Source organism: Phycodurus eques, chromosome 8, assembly GCF_024500275.1.
Source record: "Phycodurus eques isolate BA_2022a chromosome 8, UOR_Pequ_1.1, whole genome shotgun sequence".
In the NCBI taxonomy this organism is placed as follows: domain Eukaryota; kingdom Metazoa; phylum Chordata; class Actinopteri; order Syngnathiformes; family Syngnathidae; genus Phycodurus; species Phycodurus eques.
This window is the reverse complement of record NC_084532.1, coordinates 15,085,433-15,109,831: the sequence shown is the minus strand read 5'-3', so window position 1 is coordinate 15,109,831 and position 24,399 is coordinate 15,085,433. Positions and strand designations below refer to the sequence as shown.

Below are 24,399 nucleotides of genomic sequence, written 5' to 3'. Positions count from 1 at the left end.
CATTAAAGCCGATCAGCATAAAATGCTAATTATCGGCCGATACCGATCAGGCCGAACAGATTGGTGTAAAGTCTAATCGTTCACAACCCTACTGGATAGCTTGTTCTAGCTCCTGCTAATGTTGTCCAAATGTGCTGGTTATGTGATCAGAATCAGAATCATCTTTATTTGCCAAGCATGTCCAAAACACACAAGGAATTTGTCTCTGGTAGTTGGAGCCGCTCTAGTACAACAGACAGTCAATTTACAGAACACTTTGGGGACATAAAGACATTGACAAAAAACAATTGTGCAAAAAGATGCAGAGTCCTCTAGCACTTAGAGCAGTTCGAACGACTAATATTGCGGTAGTCCGGTGCAATGACCATTGTGCAAAGGGCGCTGCGACTTCAAGGAGTGTATGCGGTTTAAAGTGACGAGTAGTGCGATCATCTGGGTTGATATTACTTTTAGAATATGATTTCCTCGTGTACATAAATGTACTTACGGCTGGTGGAGAGGTGGGTAACCTGCATGTTTACGAAGTCATCCTCCACCAAATGTACCGAACACAGCCCAATTCTGGTTAAGAAATGCTTAGGAATTTCTCCAAAAATAAATAGAAACCTTTTATTCATCCACTCCTTTGAGGTTAGCAGGTGATGCAAAATACACATTTTAGCTTTGCTGAAAATGCAGTCGCGCTGTCATTCAGCCATTTTCCAAAGTTGAGTTGAGTGGGTGGGTACCGACTAGACTTTCCACAGATTTGATCAGCTAGACTGGCTCAGCCAATGTTTTACATTTTATGCAGATTTTGTGATCGGCTGTAATGTCATAATGAGCAAATCTGATCAATGACGTCATTGATTGGCTCCGCGAATTAAGACACAATTTCATTTACTCTCTGAACGTACCGCGCTGCCATTGTGTATGTTTGAGCCTGAAAGCTAGTTTATTTTTAGAATTGTCGCGTGCCTTGTGAGCATAAAACTGTTGCGTATCGAGGCGGACCGCATCCTCGACCATCCAGTCACAAATCTAAACGCGTCCGCGTTAGATTTGTGATTGATATGGTAGAAAAAAAGTCACAAATTAATTTCATTTTTGTCAAAAAATACTATTTTGTCCATTCGATTTTGGGGGGAAAATCACACTGCGATTTTTTATTTATTTTTTTTAAATTAAAAAACATTTTTTTTTGTAACCCTGCAATATACAGTGCCTTGAAAGAGTATTGGCCGCCTTCTCAAATTCTTATATTTTTGCAGTCTCCCCACTTTGTTTAAGATCATCAAACAAATGTAAATATCAGACAAATATAAACCAAGTGAACTTAAAATGCTGTTTTAAAATGGTGATTTCATTAATTACTGCACAATTGTAAAAAAAAAATAAAAAATTTGTACCGGCATTATCAGATAACGAGCTACCCTTTATTGCTCAGTGACTGTTTTAGTCAATTTCTTTATGTCTCAAAAGTGTTCTGTCAATTGACTGTCTGTTGTCGTACTAGAGCAGCTCCAACTACCGGAGACAAATTCCTTGTGATTTTTGGACATACTTGGCAAATAAAGATGATTTTAATGAAAAAAAAAACTATTCAAGTTACCTGGACCTGTGTGGAAAAAGTAATTAATCAGTTGTATTTAAAAAAAAATAAATAAATATAATAATATTTTACAAATTCTGCCAGGGTATGTAAACTTATGAGCTACAACTGTAAATATATGCAGTCATACGTATTAGAATGTAATTGTAGGCTACACCTTTTTCATAACCTCTTGGTGGCGGTGGCATATTGGAATGAAAGTGTACAGCTTTTTCCATAACCTCTAGATGGCGCCATTTATAAAATGTGAAAGTTTTTTTTTCATTTTCCCCTATACCTATGTGTAATGCGCACTATTGACTTTTTGGGGAAAAATGCACATTATACACGAGAAATTACGGTACCCCAAGAGATCAGCAATGATTCATCCAGGAAGCCACAAAGTAACTCAAGACAACTTCTAAAGAGCTGCAGGCCTCCCTTGCCTCAGTTAAGGTCATTGTACATGACAACAATAAGGAAAAGACTGGGCAAAAATGGCATCCATGGGAGAGTTCCAAGGCAAAAAGCACTGCTGACCAAAAAAAACCCATAAATGCTCGTCTTACTTTTACAAAAGTGCATCTGAATGATTCTCACGACTTTTAGGAGAATATTATATGGACTGATGAGATGCAAGTGGATCTTGTTGAAAGGTGTGTGTCTCGATTCATGTGGCATAAATGTAGCATAGCATTTCAGAAAAAGAACATACCAACAGTCAAACATGGTGGTGGTAGGCTGATGTTCTTCGGCTGCTTCACTCCTTCACGATCTGGACAACTGATTGATGGAACCATGAATTCTGCTATTTAACAGAAAATCCTGAAGGCGAATATTCAGCCATCAGTTTATGGCCTCAAGCTAGAGGCGCACTTGGGTTCTGCAGCAGGATAACGATCATTATAACGATTATTCAGATAAAATAGCGTCCCCCTAAGTGTTTATTTCCTCAAATCCATTTATGAAATTTTCTTCTCTGTGACCGGACACAGCATTGTACGAGTCGGTAATGTCAGACACTAGTTTCCCCCCCATATCCGGAACAATTGGTGTTACGGCCGTAACGAGTCGTCGTTCAGTGATTTCCGTAACAAAATACGGACATTTGACAGCTTTACACACATTGCTGTCTTCCCCTTGTGCCTGACTCAGACAACATTATTGTAACGCCGGTCGCTGATTTCCCCACATCGACCTGCCATATTTTGTCAGAACCCGCGAACAGCAGTTTGGCCCTACGATGGCAAAATGAAAGGCTAGCATGTTATTTTTTTAAATTTTATTTATTTATTATTATTTTTTTTTTAAAAGAACAAAGTTTCCCTGGATTGGTTTGTTGTGCCAAAATAAAAGATTGAATTAGAAAAGAAACAGACAGCTGAAAGTTCCGACGAGGCAGGATTTTCAGAGGATTCGGCGACATGCCTACGTCTCAAAGTTGAAAGAATGTTTCAATTCTTGACCATTGTGAAGCCTGATTTCACATATTTTGCCTTTAATCTTTAAAAAATGATTATTATTTTTCATCCATTCATTCATTGTCCGGCTTGTTAACAAGACTTTTCTGTGTCAAACTTTTTTGGTCTTTTTGGGGGCACTTTAAACTCGTTGGTCGGTGGTTGGCCCCAAAAATCCTGATTGTCTTAAGTCTAGTACCAACCACGAACAGGTGGGCAGGTACTTGAATAAGTAGCGTTTACTCGGCTCGTTATTCTGTCTTTTGCCTGCAATTGGATATTGGAGAGTCGACAAACTGCAGATTACTACTACATAGTAAACAAGAAATATAGCACAGTTAGGCATTTGTAGTTGCTACAAATTCTGAAATTAGCGTTGGAAGCGACAGAAAATATGAGCCATCACGGCAGGTCGGAGAAACATAAGGAACTTGGCCAGCGGTGGGTCCAAAAAATGTGGTGCGAATCAATCAATGTACATCATATTTGGCAGAATCACAGAAAAATATATTATACAGATTACTGTATTGATTTGAAATATTTTACTCACCTTTGACGTTTGAGGGGGTGTTTGTAAATTATAACTTTGGAAAATGTCTGAGATTTGTAACGCGTGTACTTGGTCTATCGGTACATTTTGAAGTCATGGGTCAAACTAGTACGTGTTCGTCGTCATCAGTAGTGTTGTATAGTGGTAAGGTGAATACGCAAACGCAGTGAAAAAGGGAAAACAGTGGTTCAATCGCTAATAAAATTGCGCAATGATGAGTGCAGTTTGAGGAGTCACAACCACTTCCAGCAGATTCACACATACCTATCAAGGTTTTGTGCCTTCAGAGATGTTCTTCTGTGTAGCTTGGTTGTAATTTCTGCCCCTTTCTGATGTTCAGTTTGGCCTAAATTTTATATTGCGGTATAATTTTAACCATAGACATTAGACGATATGTATTGTGGTATAGGCTATGGTGCGTAGGAAGTTTGTTTTCTCTACTATAAGCACACAATAATTCCAATACTTCCAAAAGATTTGAGCAGAACTGCAATTATTGGGAAAAATACAGAAACCTTTCAAGTAAATTCCAAGCAGTGTAAAGATGAGAATGCAATGTAAAATTTTAAATGAAACATTACTGTAGTGCTAAACAATGCTTTGCCTATTCCCATCACTTTTCTTGAATGACACAAAATAAAAACATGCAGTAGGGCTCCGTGATTATGGGCAAAGTGATAATGATCAGTTTGATCACTATTATTTTGATCAATATTATGTTAAGGAAACATTTGTATTTAATGCACTACTTTTCAACAAACAATATGTATAAAAATTTCAGTGGATAATGAAACTTGAAATAAGAATAAATAATAATCAAAATATATCCAATAATTTTTATTTTGCGTAGCACCAACTGGATTAATATGCTATTACAGAGTTACTTCATGAAATCCAGACAACAGCTGTTGATCCCTTTCAAGGCTTCAGCTCCTCACCATTATGCCCCTCATCTTGAATTTTTTTTCCTGTACTTACTTTGTGATTTATGGCTCTGCCTGCTGTGTGTGCCTGCTAAAAGTTTCTTAGCATAATGTCATCAACCCACAGTTATGCTAGTTATTGCAGCATACACGGGTAGTCCGCTCACCTGACGTTCCGCATGCACCAGAGTAGTGATGTTAATTTCGGTCGACAGCAGAATTCTTATTTTGCAAACTCAATATTAATGAGAATCCCGTTTTTAGATTATTGCTTGCACATACAACGCATTCTTGCAAAAATAATTTGGGGGTTTAGTTTTTCTTTAAGAATCTCCACGTGGCTGACATGACTCCTACCTAAAGGTGTATGTCAGGTTGATGCGGTGGTATTGGTGTCGTGGTATCGAAGCATTTCTACGAGTACAGAGGTACTCACGACTATTCATCTCATTCATATTCATTGCAATATTAATATTGCATTTATTTACCCAGTAGTCTTTCCACCAATATTTATTGGCATGTTGAAAACAGACAAATACTGAAATGTCTGCATTTTCCTCTCTAGGTTTACCTGCTACCCCTAAAAGTGTCCCCAATGGCGTCTAACATGGTCATGGACACGATGCCGCATCCTCACCCTGTTCTAGCCTCACTCCCTGTAGCTCAAAATGGGATTCCCATCCAGGAGCCAGTGCTGGCTGAAGTACCTGAGACAGCAGTGGCCTCGCAACCCATTTCTGCCCCTCCACACCCAGATGTTGCTAGTGGCCTTGCTCCTGTTTCCGAGCTACCCCAGGCTCTTCTTCCTCCGCTGCCTCCACCGCCACCACCGTCCTGTACTAAAAACCCCGACTGCAAGATCATGACCTTTCGTCCGACTATGGAGGAATTTAAAGACTTTGCCAAATACATTGTCTACATGGAGAGTGAAGGAGCTCATCGTGCTGGTCTGGCCAAGGTGAGCACAGCACATCCGTGTCAACCTTTTAATGTATTATTTCACTCTGATATAATTGTAAATGTATATCGGTTTACAGTTAACCCCCACTTATTTGTGGTTCATGAACTCACCTATTTCCGTGTTATTGTGTGGAACCTCACACACACATACCTGTCAAATGTTATGGGTCGTCCGTATTTTGTTATGGAACTCACTGAACGCTAACTATAGTTACGCACGTAACACTGATTGTTCCAGATTTTTGTCGAGATATGTTTGACAACACTCCAATTGCAGATGTGGCATTGTTTGACCGTGTCAAAAGATGTGCCTGTCCACGTTCATTCTGGCGTGTGTAAATTGACTTTTCTTCACAGTTAATTTTGGTTCACATGGTGGTCGCTGCTATCAAGGGTTTTAGTTTGCCCTCTGCTTTGTAAAATGCTTCAATTTTCCACCAAGTGGGGTTCCATTGCTGCTGGATCGGGGAAGACAGCCCCATTGATGTGAGCCCACGTCTCTGCGCAGCCTACAGCGGCCGGGACCCTCTTGGCGCTGAAGTGAAACGGCTACATACGTATGAAGTGTCGATGGTCAGCATGTCCTACAATTCCCATTAGTTAATTAGATAGTCAGCAGCGTTCTTCATCAAAGCACGAGCCGCCAATCCCAATTTGTTGTGTGGCCGGCGGCGATGTCGCTGGCTCAGTCCAGGGCCCTAGCTAGTCATTTGGGGGCCCAGGCAACCCCCCCTGTACTTTAGATAAAGTTTGACAGCACTGAGTTTTGGAATGTTGTCCACATTTTTCCTTCTTTTGAAATCTGTTACAATTATCTGACATCCTACTAATATTTACCACCAAGCAGTTATTTTATTGTTTATCATCAACTAAGAACTGTGAATTTGAGAAAATTGTCCTATTTCCTGAGCGAGATAAAGTCGTTAAAATACTTATTTGGAATTATTATCGAACAAGTGAATAATTTCTAAATGTTTACTTTAATTGATGATAACATTAATCAACATTAATATAGTTTACCATTTCACCTACTTTTATACTCACATATGGGTGATGAAAAGGGTCAATCGGGTTCACTTTGCACTTCATCATATTTTTATTTTCTAAAATAACTATTGAAGCCACAATTAACGATTATTCCTGTAGAGTAATGATCATGTTGTGCAATTGACAACACTAGCGACACTAGTGAGGATAAGCGGTACAGAAAATGGATGGATGTATTATCACAGTGTGATTGTACGGTGTTTTAACTAAAACATTCTGATACAAATAATAATTTTCCCAGTCATCAATTTTTACAATTATGTACTGTATTTAAAAAAAAACAGATTCACTTCCATTTACGCAGTGTCCTTGAACGCACCTCGCTCAGTCACGCAGCTGCAGCATGTCTCCCTAGTTTCATTCTGAAGAGCGAAATAGGGAATGCAGCAGGTGTACAATCTTTTGAGCATGTCCAAACAGGTCCCTCAGCTGGTCACTTTTAATATTACAGTGCATTCACTTTATGTTACAGGTCACCAACATCACAGCAGACCTTGTGATGTGACTATTGCACACATGTATATCGCGGTAACATTGCTCAAACAAAATATCGTGTAGCGCTTCTCTCTATATGATCATAAAGGGTATCTCTATCTTTTCCTATCATTTTAAAGTGTTTTTCGTTTGTATAAAATTTATTTAAAATGTCAAACAGTGTGGATGTCATTGCCCTGTGAATGGCATTGCCCTGTGCGTTATAAACTGGTTACCATCAATCAAACATCTGGGAGAAGACATGTTTGCGTCTTTAGTGGAATATGTTCGCTTTGTTTTGTAGAAGACCCAAAGCTCTGACATTAATTCACCAGGCAATTGCCATTATTCTGTATTACTATAGTCAAGCATTGGTAAAATGTTATGACCTGAATTAAAGGGTCTTTTGAACGTGGAATTGATGCATTCATGTCAAATGTGTCACTGAATTATAGTACACAGCGATCCTATGGATCCACCTTTAATGATCGCTGGCGATTTCCCAGATCAGGCCCGACATATTTTGTCGGGAACGACAAAACTTCTTGTACTGTGACATAATCCACAACCAACGATTTGGCCCTACAATAGCCCAATGACGACAAAATGAAAAGTCTAACGTTTGATTTTTTATTTTTTAAATATTTTCCATGTAGTGTGACATACTGTATCAATGACAACTCTCCGACAGCATACCTTGATGTCGACCAATACGATTGCGTATTGTGACTGGCGCATCGCCTCAAATGCTCACCGTTGTCAACATACTTGTTCGCCGTGGTCAGAATTTATGGATTTTATGGCAGTAGCCTGACATGGTGCAATCGTGTAAGACCAAATTTGTCTTGTAGTCTGATACAGGCATAAAATATCAATGTGATGCATTGATGAAATGATGAACTGAGTGCACTAGGGAACTACAGTATTTCTGCAAGCTGATTTGAACATAAACAGGAGACTCGCAGCTCAGAAGTACCCTTCCTGTCAGCAAGACTTGTTAGAGAGCATTAGGTGGGGAAACTATATTTTTCCTTTGTTGACGAATTTACTTTTAATGTTACATGAACATCAATGTTTATGTTGCGGTTGTCAACACAGGTCCTAAAAAGGGATGCAAATCTTTAGCAATAAATGCTCCCACTACACGAGTTTTCTTGTTCATCTCGAGTTACTCGGTAGGTCTGTGAAAAATCATTCTCCATAGACACTTGCTGTTTTTGTGGTCTAGTTGCCTTTTCCGTGTCCCTCGAAGGTCCTGTATCCAGATTGCTTAAGATGAAAATGCTTTTTTTTCCTTTAAAGTATGGGCCATGTTTCAAGTTTGCATTTCTGTCCACAATTTTCACGCCTTCATGTTTGTATTTGATGGCGAAACCAAAATGTATCCACACTGGCGAGTTCATTGAAGCTGGTGCTTAGGCAAAATTTTGTCTTTACTTCTTCACTGGTCTGCTCTTGCTTGTGAAGTTGTTTTACATTTTACTGTGTCCATGAGCTCCACTTTAAACCATTATACAGCTACAACTGTGAGTGAGTTCTTCTGACAGTGACAATATAAACACGTGAGAAAATGCTAAAAATCGTTGTCCCCAACCAGGTGATTCCACCAGATGGTTGGAAACCGCGGAAATCCTACGAGGCCATTGAGGACATGGTGATCCCAGCTCCCATCATGCAAGTGGTGACTGGTCAGTCTGGACTGTTTACCCAGTACAACATCCAGAAGAAATCCATGACAGTGGGCGAGTACCGCAAGCTGGCAAACAGTAAAAAGTAAGTTAACATCCTCACCACAAACCAACCTGGTTGTTCTTCTTGGGTACATACATGGTTGACATTGACTGATGTAGATTAGAGCAAGGACATGAGATGTTTTCACTGGTGACTTTAATCACAAGAATAATTCCGTGTTTTGGACCACTGTCCTGTTGCAGCACCCATTTTCTTTTGAGCTTCAAGTTTTGGCCAGATGGCTTAAGTGCTTCTGCAGCATATCTTGATAAATGGATGAATAAATTTTTTCCAATGATGATGGCAAGCGGTCCAGGTCCTAAGGAAGTAACGCACACCCATACCGTGATGCTCCCTCTACCATGCTTCAAAGTTGCGATAAGGTTTTGATGTTAGTGTGCTATGCCATTTTTCCACATATAGCATTGTGTGGACCCCCAAAAAACTCAATTTAGGTTTAATCTGTCCTCAGAATATATATATATTTTTTTGGAACATTCAAGTGCTCTTTAGCAAACTTCAAACACAGCAATGTGTTTTTTTTTCTTTTTAGACATCAACGACTTCCTCTCTGTTCTCCCATGAACCCCATTATGGTTTCATGTTTTACCTATGGTAGATTTGTCATCAGAGATGTTGGCATGTGCCAGTGATTTCTGTCAGTCTTCAGATGACAATCTCGGGTTCCCTTTTTTTTTTTTTTTTTTTAACCTCATTGGGCATTCTCCGTTGTGCTCTTGCAGTCATCAGGACAGCTACTCCTTGGAAGAGAACCAACAGTGCTAACTTTCTCCATTTATAGAAAATTAGTCTAATTGTGGACTGATGAACATGGAGACTTTTAGAGATACTTTTGTAACCGTTTCCTGCTTTATTCAAGTCCACTCATCCATCCATTTTCTACACTGCTTATCCTCACAAGGGTTTTGGGAATGCTGGAGCCTATTCCAGCTGACTGTGGGCTAGAGGACCCTGAACTGTTTGCACCCTGAACTGGTTGCCAGCCAGTCACAGTTTATTTAAGTCAACAGTTCCTCATTTTAAGTTTTCTTAGAAGGTACACTTCAGGCAATGCTTCTTGAAAAGATACAATTATAAACTGGTTTGTGTTTTCTTGTGGTCAGAGGTAGCTTTAAGACACGCCTCCTATCTCTACACATTGATTGGACTCCAGGTTAGCTCACGGCTGACTCTGATTAGCGCTTGAAGAATCCGTAACCTAGAAGTTCACTTACTTTTCCTCCCTGAAATGTGAATATTTATGTGGTATTTTCATTTAAGTATTAGTATTAGTTTGAGTAGACTCTCTTTATTCTTGTGATTTAGATGAAGATCAGACCCAATTTTATGATCAATTTATCCATCCATCCATTTTCTGAGCCGCTTCTCCTCACTAGGGTTGCGGGCGTGCTGGAGCCTATCCCAGCTGTCATCGGGCAGGAGGCGGGGTACACCCTGAACTGGTTGACAGCCAATCGCAGGGCACAGAGAAACAAACAACCATTCGCACTCACAGTCATGCCTACGGGCAATTTAGAGTCTCCAATTAATCCAAAGGCATACTTTTTCCACCCACTGTATTTTTTGTTCTTATCAAGGTCAAGGTGCTTTTATTGTCAATTCTTCAATATGCGTAACACATATAGAGGATTGAAATTACGGTACTCAAAGGCCCGCGGTGCTACAAAGACAGTACAAATAATCATAATAAACATCAATATAAAAAGCTAAATAAAACTATGGTACATACAGTATAAAAAGTATTAATTGAATGTGCAATATCAAAGCTCAGGTGACGTGTCAGAGAACCAAGGCAAATAAGACACATATAAATTAGATGACAAAACCCCAAGGCTGATAAAGTGGGTGGTGCGACCCGGAGTCTGGTGTGTGTGCGAATCCCCCACTATGCGGAGGGCTTTGCGGGTGAGGCGGGTGTTGTAAATGTCCTGCAGGGAGGGAAGAGAAGAGGTTCCGATGATCTTCCCAGCTGCCCTCTCTATGCGATGGAGAGTTTTGCGGCAGGATGCGGTGCAGGCTCCGTACCACACAGTGATGCAGTTGGTCAGGATGTTCTCTATGGTCGCTCTGTAGAACGAGCATTATGGGGGTCAGGGCGCTGGCTCTTCTCAACTTGCGCAGGAAGTAGAGACGCTGGTGAGCTTTCTTGTCCAGTGATTAGGTGTTGCTGGTCCAGGAGATGTCCTCAGTGATGTGCACTCCCAGGAACTTGGGGCTGTGCACTCGCTCCACCGCAGCACCGTTGATTTTCAGGGGAGCATGTTGGGAGTGCGCTTTCTTGAAGTCCACAACAATCCTCTTGTTTTTTTCCACATTTAGGGAGAGATTGTTTTCCGTGCACCACCCGGCCAGGCGGCTCATCTCACTCCTGTAGTCTGTCTCGTCCCCATTGCTGATGAAACCCATCACGGTTGTGTCGTCTGCTAACTTGATGAAGAGGTTGGAGCTATATGTCAGTGTGCAGTCATAGGTCAACAGTGTGAAGAGGAGGAGACTCAACACACAACCTTGAGGGGCCCCCGTGTTCAGAGTGATGGTGGTGGATGTGTTGCTGCTGACCCATACTGCCTGCGGTCTCCCTGTCAGAAAGTCCAGCAGCACATCGAAGTGTTGACCTGCAGCCGGTCCAATTGGTACATCGGTAGTTGAGGGATGATGGTATTGAATGCTGAGCTGAAGTCTATGAACAGTAGTCTGACGTACGAGTCCTTAAGAGTCCAGGTGTGTGAGGGCAGTGTGGAGGGCAGTGGAGAAGGCGTCATCGGTTGACCGGTTGGGCCGATATGCAAACTGGAAGGGGTCCAAGGAGGGCTTCTTGATGAGGTGCATGACTAGCCACACAAAGCACTTCATCAGGATGGGAGTGAACGCTACCGGACAGGAGTCATTGAGGCAGGCGGGAGATGACTTCTTCGGGACCAGGACAATGGTGGTGGCTTTGAAGCACATGGGAACAACACCCTGACTCAAGGAGGTGTTGTCCGTGAAGACATCTGACATAGAGCACTGTTAAATAAATTGTTCGTTACTATAAATCTTAGTTTTAAGTTGGCATACAATGACCGTCACATATATGTAGTATGGTTTTGGTCAAAGAATAATTAGAATGAAAAAAGCTTGTGATTTCTTTTGGTTTTTTCCTCCTCCAACAAGAATCTTGTTTAAATAACTATCTGTTAAATAGAAAAGAATTATGCCATATCCTGGTTCCAATAGGGTAATTGCTTCTGAGGTTTCTGTCAACACTGCAGATTAAAATGTCTTTTAAACAAGTTTAAATTTGACAGACCTTAGAGAAGAGTATTGTGAACAAGTCGGACAAATTTGAATGAACATAAAAAAGTCACAAAAGTATTTTCAGTCAGGCTTCAAAATGGTCAAGAATTGAGATTCGTTCAGTTTCCAGATGCTGTGGGCATGTTGCCAAATGCTCTGAAAATCCTGCCCCTTGGAATGCCAAGCTGTCAAATCAAATACGTGCCTTCTCTCCCGGCTCCTTAACTGGGAGAAGAGAATTCCCAGCGATGCACATTGCGTACAGCACGTTCTCACGGGCTGCAGAGTGGCACTCTGTGGCAGTCAGGCAGCCTCCGGGCCCCTGTAGCTGTCCTGGGACAATTTTCCATCCTTTGCCTCTTAAAATTTGGTGGGCCATGCATCACGCTGTTGTGGCCGCCAAAGGGTGGACAATATGCGGCCACAGCAGTGTGATGCACTACGGTCCCCCTCTATTTATTTTCTCCTCCTCCATATCGCCTCGCGACGTTGCGGTCAACAACTTTGAGGCTGACTGCCCTAATGCCGTTGCGCCGGACCATCGGCGGCTAATCTAATCATACAATTTTTTAAAAATCTTAAATACGTAACGCCGGTACATGTATTCCGTGACACCTGTCCAGGCCTGTTTCCACGTACCCCCTGTAATGTGCTCACACACCCTGTACCCCTGGTTGGGAAACACTGCACAGACAGTGTAGACCAAATAACACAAAATACTTTACACTTCAGGGTAGATGTATTTTTTGAGTTGTAGGAATAGTTTGATGGCTAACTTCATGCTGTAGTGGTAGAACTGGGCCAAGTTATTATGACTAAGGAAGTGGCAATTACGCCGAATGGCTACTGCATGGAATATGGGCACTTGGTAATTATATAGTTGGGGAGGGCCGACTCATGCTGTTCCCTGTTTGTGTCACCGTGCCCCCGTTTTAGCCCCGTCCCAAAAATCTGGATAACTGAGATGGTGAAAAAGAGTTTAATTCTATATCTCAACAATTCATTATTAAATTGTTTTGGCATGTTTTCAGCACTTACCTTCAAACATCCATCCATCCATTTTCTGCACCGCTTACTGCAGGCATACTGGAGCCTATCCTAGCTAACTGCGGGCAGGAGGCGGTGTAAACCCTGAACTAGTTGCCAGCCAATCACAGTTAAACAAACAACCATTCATACTCACATCCATACCTACGGACAATTTACAGTCTTAAATTAACCTACCATGGAAGTTTTTGGGATGTGGGACGAAACCGGGGTACCCAGAGAAAACCCTCGCAGACACGGGGAGAACATGCAAACTCTACACAGGGGAGGCCGGATTTGAACCCCGGTCAGAACTGTGAGAGGGATGTGCTAACCAGTTGTTCACCGTGCCACCACCTTCAAACATATTTAATGATATTTAGAAATACTTGGAAAAACCCCCAATTATATTTTAGAAAAAAAAGCACCAATGACTTTAGTGGGTCTTTAAAATACATATGAATGCTTAGCATTATTAGTATAACTGTTAATTTGTCATTGCGGGGTTACTTGACAACTCGTGGTCTTTTTGTCTGCCTTGTCCCGTTTTAGGTACTGCACACCTCGGCATAAAGACTTTGATGACCTAGAGAGGAAATACTGGAAGAATCTGACTTTTGTGTCACCCCTTTATGGTGCAGATGTTAGTGGATCTATCTATGATGAGGTAAGGTTTGGGTGTGTGTGAGTCTGTTTTAGATTACATTCCTACATAATGTTAAGGCATATAATTGAAATGGAATTGCCTTACCGGTTTATCTGGGTTTTTGTTTATACAGTTACATGGTATACCTGGTATTTATTTTAATATTTTTCTCCTGATTAACATTTGTGTTTTGTGCCAATTGCTCTGCCATCTGTTGGAAAATATTTTTTTTCGCTGTCACTACAGGTATATGTAGATGCCTTTGCAAAGATACGTTATTTATAGTTTAAAAAAAAAAAAAAGACTAATTCAGTGAAATTGGATAACTTCCCGCAGCACACCCAATGACCTCTCACGGCACGCTAATGTGCCACGCCTCACTTGATGAATTGACTGTGCACCTGCTCCGGGGTATACTTCTTATCTCGCCAGTGATCGGTAACACTCTTTCCGGTTAACTTCCTGTTTCGGTCACAACAGCAGGAAAATGGACGGACAGAATAACTTGAGGGCTTCAACTGCCAGAAAAACTGGTCAACATAATTTCAGAGGTACTTTTAAGTTCCAGAAAACGGTGGGTGTTTCAAATGAGCATTGCTGTGTGCTGCTTTGTGCTGGATCGAGGAGCTACAATAGCATACCTCCGAAAGACCCCATCCTTTGAGTGCAATGGATAAACAAAATAAAAAGGAGGGGGTTTGTTGTTACTCAGCACACACAGATATGTAGCAGACATTTCGGCAAGGAGCAAATTCATTGCAATGCTAAGGGTAGATGGGTTTTAGTAACAAACACTGTACAATCATTGTTTGGATCGAACACTTGCCCCAGCAGCATGACACGGGCCGGTGTTTGGGCACGGTGGACTCGCGCGTCAATTGCGGAACCTGGCTCAGTGGAGATTGAAGAGGAAATTGAAGAAGCTATGGTCTCAATGCTTATGGACTACGACTACGGAGGAAGAAATCAAAATGCTTTTCTTTTGTTTTTGTCACATTGTTCCATTCAAACAATGTAGGTACAGAGTTTGTGACTCAAAATGTCTGCCACATACCTTTGTATGCTGAGTAACAAAAAATCCCCTCGTTCGTATTTTGTGTGCACTCTGTGCTCGAAGGATGGGGTTTTTAGGAAAGATGTGGTAGCTATTGGCGAGTTGATTATCAACCATAAACCCTGTTTGCCGATCACTGGCAAGATTGAAAGTACATCACAGAGATGGTACACAGATTAATGAGATTGCATCTTTCAAGTTGAAAATGTATATTTATGTACATTGAATAATTCAGTTAGTGGGGAAACTTAAACAAAAAAATATTTTTTGTCTCATCTTGCACAGAGGATCCTTGGTTTAAATACAGCACAAAATGAACTGGTTTGCACAGTGGCATAAGAATACGTCGTGGCACAAGAAGGCTTGCTCAGTTACTGACGTACTTACTGTTTCTCATTTGATTATTTATACGTAGATGTTTTGCATATACATTTTTTACTATAATTATGATTTAACTGTTATCCAGTGTGATTGCTGTGCATTCCGACTTACAGTGGGTACGGAAAGTTTTCAGACCCCCTTAATTTTTTCACTCTTTTTTTATATTGCAGCCATTTGTTAAAATCATTTAAGTTAATTTTTTCCTTATTAATGTACACACAGAACCCCATATTGGCACAAAATAACATAATTGTTGAAATTTTTGCTGATTTATTAAAAAAGAAAACTGAAATATCACACAGGCTTAAGTATTCAGACCCTTTGCTGTGACACTCATATATTTAACTCAGGTGCTGTCCATTTTTTCTGATCATCCTTAAAATGGTTCTACACCTTCATTGGAGTCCAGCTGTGTTTGATTATACTGATTGGACTTGATTAGGAAAGCCACACACCGGTCTATATAAGACCTTCCAGCTCACAGTGCATGTCAGAGCAAATGAGAATCATGAGGTCAAAGGAACTGCCTGAAGAGCTCAGAGACAGAATTGTGGCAAGGCACAGATCTGGCAAAGGTTAAAAAAAAAAGTTCTGCTGCACTTACGGTTCCCAAGAGCACAGTGTCCTCCATAATCCTGAAATGGAAGACGTTTGGGACGACCAGAACCCTTCCTAGAGCTGGGCGTCCGGCCAAACTGAGCAATTGGGGGAGAAGAGCCTTGGTGAGAGAGGTAAAGAAGAACCCAAAGATCACTGTGGGTGAGCTCCAGAGATGCAGTTGGGAGATGGGAGAAAGTTCTATAAAGTCAACCATCACTGCAGACCTCTACCAGTCGGGGCTTTATGGCAGAGTGGCCCGACGGAAGCATCTCCGCAGTGCAAGACACATGAAAGCCCGCATGGAGTTTGCTAAAAAAAACACCTGAAGAACTGCAAGATGGTGAGAAATAAGATTCTCTGGTCTGATGAGACCAAGATAGAAATTGTTGGCTTTAATTCTAAGTGGCATGTGTGGAGAAATCCAGGCACTGCTCATCACCTGTCCAACACAGTCCCAACAGTGAAGCATGGTGGTGGGAGCATCTTTCTGTGGGGGTGTTTTTCAGCTGCAGGGACAGGGTTGCTGGTTGCAATCGAAGAAAAGATTAATGCGGCCAAGCACAGGGATATCCTGGACGAAAACCTTTTCCAGAGTGCTAAAGACCTCAGACTGGGTCGAAGGTTCACCTTCAAAAAAGACAATGACCCTAAGCACACAGCTAAAATACCGAAGGAGTGGCTTCAGAACAACTCCATGACTGTTTTTGAATGGCCCAGCCAGAGCCCTGACTTAAACCCAATTGCGCATCTCTGGAAAGACCTGAAAATGGCTTCCCACCAACGTTCACATTCAACCTGACAGAACTGGAGAGGATCTGCAAGGGGAATGGCAGGTGATCCCTAAATCCAGGTGTGAAAAACTTGTTGCATCATTCCCAAAAAGACTCATGGCAGTATTTGCTAGAAAAGGGTGCTTCTACTAAATACTGAGCAAAGGGTCTGAATACTTATGGCTATGTGATATTTCCGTTTTTCTTTTTTTTTATAAATCTGCAAGATTTTCAACAATTCCGTTTTTTCTGTCAATATGGGGTGCTGTGTGTTCATTAATGTGGAAAAAAAAATAACTTGAATTATTTTAGCAAATGGCTGCAATATAAAAAAGAGTGAAAGATTTAAGGGGGTCTGAATACTTTCCGTACCCACTTATGTACAAATTCGGTTTACGTCTCCGTAAAAGAACCTCTGTCGTCAACCGAGAACCCCGTGTAACTGCTCACTGGTCATAATGTGGCTCAATATTATTCTCCTCTGCAACGTCTGCACATTCTTGAACATGTCGGAATGAGTGCCACTGACTAGAATAAAGGGCTCACAGCATTAGTTAGAGATCTGGCAATTGCTCTTAAGATTTTCATGCCCATACAGTAGTCAGGGGACTGTGGGTTTGCATGTGCAGATGTCCACTTAAAAATAAGCCTCCCTGAATGCCAGCCAAAAAAAGGATCTTGAAGGCTGTTGCACCATCTGGTGGTGTAACCACAAATGTAAACTATAAAGATAATTGAATGTAATGGTTTCTGTCGTTTTGTTTGACACTATTAAAAGTGCTTTTGTCCCCGATCAGGACATTCAAGAGTGGAACATTGGCCACTTAAACACGCTGCTCGATATGGTGGAGCAGGAGTGTGGAATCGTCATAGAAGGCGTGAACACTCCCTATCTCTACTTCGGCATGTGGAAGACCACCTTTGCCTGGCACACTGAGGACATGGATCTCTACAGCATCAACTACCTGCATTTTGGCCAGTCCAAGTCATGGTCAGTCACTCATTTTAAAAAGACATAACATTTTGTTGTGTGTTGTGCATAGATGGACATGGTGCAGCCACACAACACCACTTCATCATGCTAGTTAGTGTTTTTAATCTTGCACTAAGAGTTGATTAAAGACTCTGAATTGCCCATAGGTGTGAATGTGAGTGGGAATGGTTGTTCGTTTCTATGTGCCCTGCGATTGGCTGGCGACCGGTTCGGGGCATACCCCGCCTCCTGCCCGAAGATAGCTGGCATAGGCTCCAGCACGCCCGCGACCCGTGTGAGGATAAGCGGTAAAGAAAATGGATGGATGGATAATTGCATTTGACTTTGGCAAGAAACAATTTATTGGATTAGATTAGATACTAACTGATCCAAAACTCAGCCACGTCAGCACTCAGAATATTGAACTGTACATCATTATCTTATCACAGACGTTTCACTATCAGCAATCGGTTATTGCTGTTAATTCATTTAAAAAATAAAAATGTTTTCAAGGTGTCTCAATTGATCGATTATTCGAAAACTAATTGAGCATCAAATTAACTTTTGATAATGGATTAATCATTTCGAGCCATTGTTTAACTTAAAATTGTCAAAATACTCACATTTCAGCCTCTCAACATTAAATATTCTCTGATTTCTGTAGTCCTTCATGAAAGCAGACTTTTGCAAACATCTGCTTTTAGTAGGGAAAACAATGATCAACATTTTCCCCTTTTCTGACATGAACTTGAGAAACCAATGCTGTCTGGCGGCATAAGCTTCCACTCACCTGACAAGAAGCAGTGCTTTGGCTGATATAATTGGTGAATACTGTGCAAAAAAGAGGGTTCCAGCTGTACATTGCCACGACCAGTTGTTAACTTGAAAACTAACTATGAAACAAAGACATACAGCCGCCATCAAGCATATGATGGAAAACACCACAGCCAGACACACAGGCTACTAATTAACATAACACAAAAATAAAATGCAACAATGCCAGCTGGGTGTATAAAACAATTGGAACCTCTGGACAAGAGCTCCATTACGCCGGCGAAGTTATGGGCCTACATCTGCAGAAGACATGGGACGTGTGAGTATTCACACAAAAGCAGATTGGCTCACATAACATTATGAAAGAAGAAGTGAATGTCATCTATTTCCATCCATTTTCTGTACCGCTTTTCCTCACTAGGGTCGTGGGCGTGCTGGAGCCTATCCCAGCTAACTGCGGGCAGGAGGCGCGGTACACTCTGAACTGGTTGCCAGCCAATCACAGGGCACATTTAAACAACCATTCGCACTCACTTTCACACCTACGGACAATTTAGAGTCTTCAATTAATCTACCATGCATGTGTTTGGGATGTGGGAGGAAACCGCAGTACCCGGAGAAAACCCACGCAGGCGCGGGGAGAACAGGCAAACTCCACACAGGCAAGGCCGGATTTGAACCTGGGTCCTCAGAACTGTGAGGCAGATGTGCTAACCAGTCGCTGACCGTACTGCCACTGAATGTCATGTGGGGTGCAAATGTGGTTACTGTTTGTACAAAATGCTGTACTGTTGAGTGCAAGATTTCCAGCTAAAAGACATGTTAAACAAACGTTTTTGGAAGTAACAGCTGACGAGCGACACAAAGCCTTCCTGCTCCCGAATCCCAACAGGAGCTCTCGGGGGCGGGGGTCAGTGCGTGTTTGTGTGTGTGCGCGTGCGACTGGACTGCGAGTCCAGGAGGTTTAGTAAGCTATCATAGTGTCTTGGTCAAACAGCAGTTTACACTGTTAGACAAACCATTCCTCTGTTCTAGAACTGTGATGTGCTCTGAAGCATCAGACCATGCTATATTGCTTGTAAAACACCTCTCAAAAGTCGCGAAATGAAACCCATTTCCCGTGTGACTGTGTGCCCCGATCAAAGTAAACCATAGCAGCACGATTGCATATCCTCTCCTTTTGTCATCATGCCATCAGTCCTTCATAGTATATTTATTTTATTTGTATCTGTGAAGCCACGCTGATCGTCTCCTTCTGTGCTCACATGTACTGTAAAATTTACCTGTGTCATCAGTTGAAAGATAGCTTATCGAAGATAAAGGTACGGTAGAGTGGAGGACTATTTTGAAATATAGCTCATCATGAATCTGCCATCCCACTCCTGCTCCACAATGGTTTGCCTGAGAGAAATGGATGCCCCAATAGCAACATGTTGCACTAGTGAGATGTATCTGCGTGGAATAAGTGAAGTAAACTTTGTCATGTCAATTTGCTAACCTGTGACTCAAAACACTGGCTGTCACAATTCCATTTTGAAAACTGTCTAATCTGATTTCATTCCAGTTGAAACCTTGAGTCATCATGTCTACAATTGTCAGGAAATGTGAGTCCAATATTTTGGGCACCTCATTTAGCTAGATGAGACTGAGTCAAAATATTAGTAAAACCTATCCGTATGATGTAGTGTGGTTGTACACCACTGCTATCCTCAACCAAAAGAGTTTATATATTGTTAAACGAATACCTCCCAATAGTGTCAATCAAAACTGAGCCATATTCTCTTAGTAATAGCAGAATTGTTGATGCAAGTCTTGTAGTCATTTGATTGTGCAAATGTGGCCAGTCGGTCTGTTTTAATGAAAAGAACATTGTCGCCTGCTGTGCTGCCTCTCATGCTGCCATGACCTAAACTTGCACCCACCAGAGAAATAACCTCAGAAACTTTTATAAATTCAAGCCTTGTACTGTTAGTCTTTATACTCAGGATCAGACATTCTGTTGCCATAGCAACAGTAGCCTTAAAGGTGAGAACACAGGATTGGTTTGATGTTTGGGAAAGGTGTTGTGCGAGTTATTTTTTTTAAATTCTCTATGTACTGTGGAAGTAAGTCTATGTATATCTGATGGAATGAAAATCTACTTTAATCGAGAACAACCCGCTGCACCATCACCACCATCACTTTGTTTTAGAGTTTTAACATGCTGTGAAATTGTTTTTATTTAAACAACTGGAATATTATATAAACTAGCTTTACATGAAGTTTGATATTAGAAGCAAAAATCCAAAGAGCAAGCATGGAAAATGCAGTCACCGGACAAAGCAGAAATTTGTCAAGATCCTACATAGGTCCATATGGTGTGTATTGTTTCAAATTTACCTGTGTCATCAGTTGAAAGATAGCTTATTGAAGATAAAGGTAGGGTAGAGTGGAAGACTATTTTGAAATATAGCTCATCATGAATCTGCCATCCCGCTCCACAATGGTTTGCCTGAGAAAAATGGATGCCCCAATAGCTGCACTTGTTGCACTAGTGAGATATAGCTGCGTGGAATAAATGAAGTAAACTGTCATATATCAATTTGCTAACTTGTGACCCAAAAACACTGGCTGTCACAATTCAATTTTGAAAACTGTCTAATCTTATTTCATTCCAGTTGAAACCTTGAGTCATCATGTCTACAATTGTCAGGAAATGTGAGTCCAATATTTTGGGCACCTCATTTCGCTACGAGAGTGCGTCAAAATATTAGTAAAATCTCTCCGTATGATGCAGTGTGGTTGTACACCACTGCTATCCTCAACCAAAACAGTTTATGTATTGTTAAACGAATACCTCCCAATAGTGTCAATCAAAACTGAGCCATATTATCTTAGTAATAGCAGAATTTTTGATGCAGGTCTTGTAGTCATTTGATTGTGCAAATGTGGCCAGTCGGTCTGTTTTAATGAAAAGAACATTGTTGCCTGCTGTGCTGCCCCTCATGCTACCATGACCTAAACTTGCACCCACCATAGAAATAACCTCAGAGACTTGTATAAATTCAATCCTTGTACTGTGAGTCTTTATACTCAGGATCAGACATTCTGTTGCCATAGCAACAGTACCCTTAAAGGTGAGAACACAGAGGATTAGTTTGGTTTGATGTTTGGGAAAGGTGTTGTGCGAGTTATTTTTTTTAAAATTCTCTGTACTGTGGAAGTAAGTCTATGTATATCTGATGGAATGAAAATCTACTGTAATCGAGAACAACCCGCTGCACCATCACCACCATCACTTTTTATTGTTAGAGTTTTAACATGCTGCGAAAGTTTTTTTTTTTATTTAAACAACTGGAATATTATATAAACTAGCTTTACATGAAGTTTGATATTAGAAGAGCAAGCATGAAAAATGCAGTCACCTGACAAAGCAGAAATTTGTCAAGATCCTACATAGGTCCACAGGGCGTGTATTTTGTTTTGGTTGTGACAAATGAGACCAAGGTTTTCCTGAGGGACGAAATTCAGATGATAACTACTGGACCACTCATCTACAAACAGAGGGAAATAAGTTAATTTATCAATACTGTATCTAGATTTTATAGAAACTACCCAATGCCTTTTTAACTCTGGGCATATCACACTGAGTACCCTGTGTCATTTTATAATGCACAAAAGGTGACATAGATGTCTAAAATATGACCAAAAATGTTTGTGTGTGGGTGTGTTCCAAACCTTGCACAGGATATTTTTTCTTTTGGGTAGTTAAACGCTAGATGCATCCCCGCATTGAACAAGACTAGTAAATCGTTGGAAAGCTGAGGCTTTAACTTTGGCCTATAGATGGCAGTGTGCCACCTTGTCTTGCTGTCTCTGACTGAAATGAACTTTCTCTTTTTTGCCCATTATAATTTTGATCGACCTACCAATGCCTCATTTTGTGGCTCATTCTTTCTCTGTCGGTCCTGTTGTGCTCACTATCATCTTCTTTCTGCTTTATTTTACGTCATGTCACTTCCTTCTCATATACCAAACAGCCGCTGTGTTTAGAGTTGACAGAGTGGCTGTCCGCAATATTTTATTTGTTGCTCGTATTGTATTAATTAGTTACGAAAATGAGAGAAAACATATTTTTGTTGCTCTTGCTGTAAAAAGATGCAGGAAAAAAACTCAACTTTTATAAATAAAATCATATCAGCAATCTCAACAAGACGAAGCTAACACTCGACATTCTGCTGCTATGTTTTATTTTTATTTTATTTATTTTTTAAATATGACCCAGCATTCCGATTAAAGCTGGTCATGACAAGCCCATAATGATTTTGTCTCTTGTCTCTGTAGGTATTGTATCCCACCAGAGCATGGCAAAAGGCTGGAGAGACTGGCACAAGGTGAGACCCCATCTGTAATGTTTTTATTCGAATAAATCTGTAATCAGTTTCAAGTCAGGGAGCTAGTGCTGCACTGTTTTGCTTTCCCCACATACAGTAGATATAAAAAGTCTCACACACGCCATGACAGATTTCAGTTTGTTTTTTTCAATTGGTTACAGGTTGTAGGTCACATTAAATGCGGAGACAGTTTTGAATTGATTTATCTGGGTCTCATTTGTTTACATTGAAAACGCTGGGATTTGGACAGAGGTGTAAAGACCTTTTATATCTGCTGTAGGTCTCTGTCACCTGGATGTACAGAAATAGTTTGTGATGTTGAAGGAGCTCAAAACATTTCGTTCGTGCAGTGGCAGTCACTTTAGGACGGCAGCAGATGCTCAGTGTGGAGAAGGGGTTGGTTGTGTGGCAGGATAAGCTAAAGAAAAATTGGAATATGAATCAAAAACAGATTTGTGATCTTTGACGTTTATTTTGTTTAACCCGCTGCTTACAAAAAGTGCCCTGAGATAGTTGTGATTTAGGTACCGTATTTTCACGACCACAAGGCGCACCATATTAAAAGGTGCAGTCTCCGTTACGGGGTCTATTTCTGTATTTAACACATACATAAGGCGCACTGTATTATTGGGCGCAGGCATGGTAAAACATATGCTATCTTAAAACATACGGTAGCATGCATGCACGCTAAAACAATGTTTTTAAAAAGGCAGCGAGAGCAAAACTGAGTTAGTTTGTACTTTATTGAAGTATTTAACAATGTACTCGTTATTTTTTTTAATCAATCCTCATCCACAAATCCATCAAAGTCCTCATCTTCTGTATCCGAAATGATCAGCTAGGCAAGTTCTCCATCAAACACGCCAGGTTCCCTCTCGTCATTGTCGGAGTCAGTCTCGTTGCCGTGCGGCTCCTCAGAAATGATGCCGGCTTTTACGAAAGCTCGAATAACAGTGGAAGCAGACACGTTAGCCCAAGCATCCACATTCCATTCACAAATTGTGGCGTAACTCACCCTGGCGCTGCCTCCAAGTCTTAGTAAAGGTGTATTCGCCATCTGTCATCCATCGCTCCCATGCCGCTCGCAACTTCACTTTGAACGCCCTGTTTACACCGATGTCTAGCGGTTGGAGTTCCTTCGTCAAGCCTCCTGGAATGATGGCAAGCTCCAAGTTATTGCAGTCAGTTGAATGGTGACTGTAGAGAAGCTTCTCCCGGATTTTCTTTGCTCATTAATCCATTGGTCAAGTTGGTCTTTCAACTCGGGCCACCTTGCTTTGTTTCCGCGGAAACTCAGCTTCGTCTTCTTGACTTGGCGAAGCTCGATTTCCTGCTTCCTCCACTTGCGAACCATGGATTCGTTGATCTTGAATTCTTTCGCGGCTGCTCGATTCCCATGTTCCTCCGCATAACTGATAGCTTGCGGTTTAAACTGTGCTTGATAGCTTGCAGTTTGAACTGTGCTTTGTAAGCGTGTCTCTTCGTAGGTGCCATTTTTGGGGGTCCTTAGCCAAACCGATGTTGCTTTGCACAATGCACATAGCAGTGCTATATACCTACTGGGGGCGTGGCTTTAGTATCCTCTGTCACGCGCACCCTTCCCCCTTTAACGTCCGCATGCTGTCCTCAGCCATGTCCACTTTTCCTCGAAATAAGCAGCGGGTCGGCAGGAAATGCTCCTAGTCAGTCAAGCGGCGCGCTCATCGCACAACAATATTTATAGATTTTGGAACTCTGTGCACGCCGCATTATAAGGCGCCCCGTCCATTTTTGAGAATATTTAAGACTTT

General features: G+C 41.3%; 1 protein-coding gene across 3 annotated transcripts in view; it reads left to right on the top strand.

Annotated features, from left to right (window-relative positions):
- Positions 1–24,399, top strand: part of kdm4b (lysine (K)-specific demethylase 4B) — a 58,664-nt gene that overhangs the window by 2,682 nt on the left and 31,583 nt on the right. For all 3 annotated transcript variants that reach the window (XM_061683223.1, XM_061683222.1, XM_061683224.1), the window contains exons 2-6: positions 5,069–5,461; positions 8,582–8,757; positions 13,591–13,705; positions 17,287–17,480; positions 22,560–22,609. In XM_061683223.1, coding sequence (XP_061539207.1) covers positions 5,099–5,461; positions 8,582–8,757; positions 13,591–13,705; positions 17,287–17,480; positions 22,560–22,609 — 898 coding nt within the window. In that variant the 5' untranslated portion in view covers positions 5,069–5,098. The remainder of the gene's footprint in view (positions 1–5,068; positions 5,462–8,581; positions 8,758–13,590; positions 13,706–17,286; positions 17,481–22,559; positions 22,610–24,399) is intronic.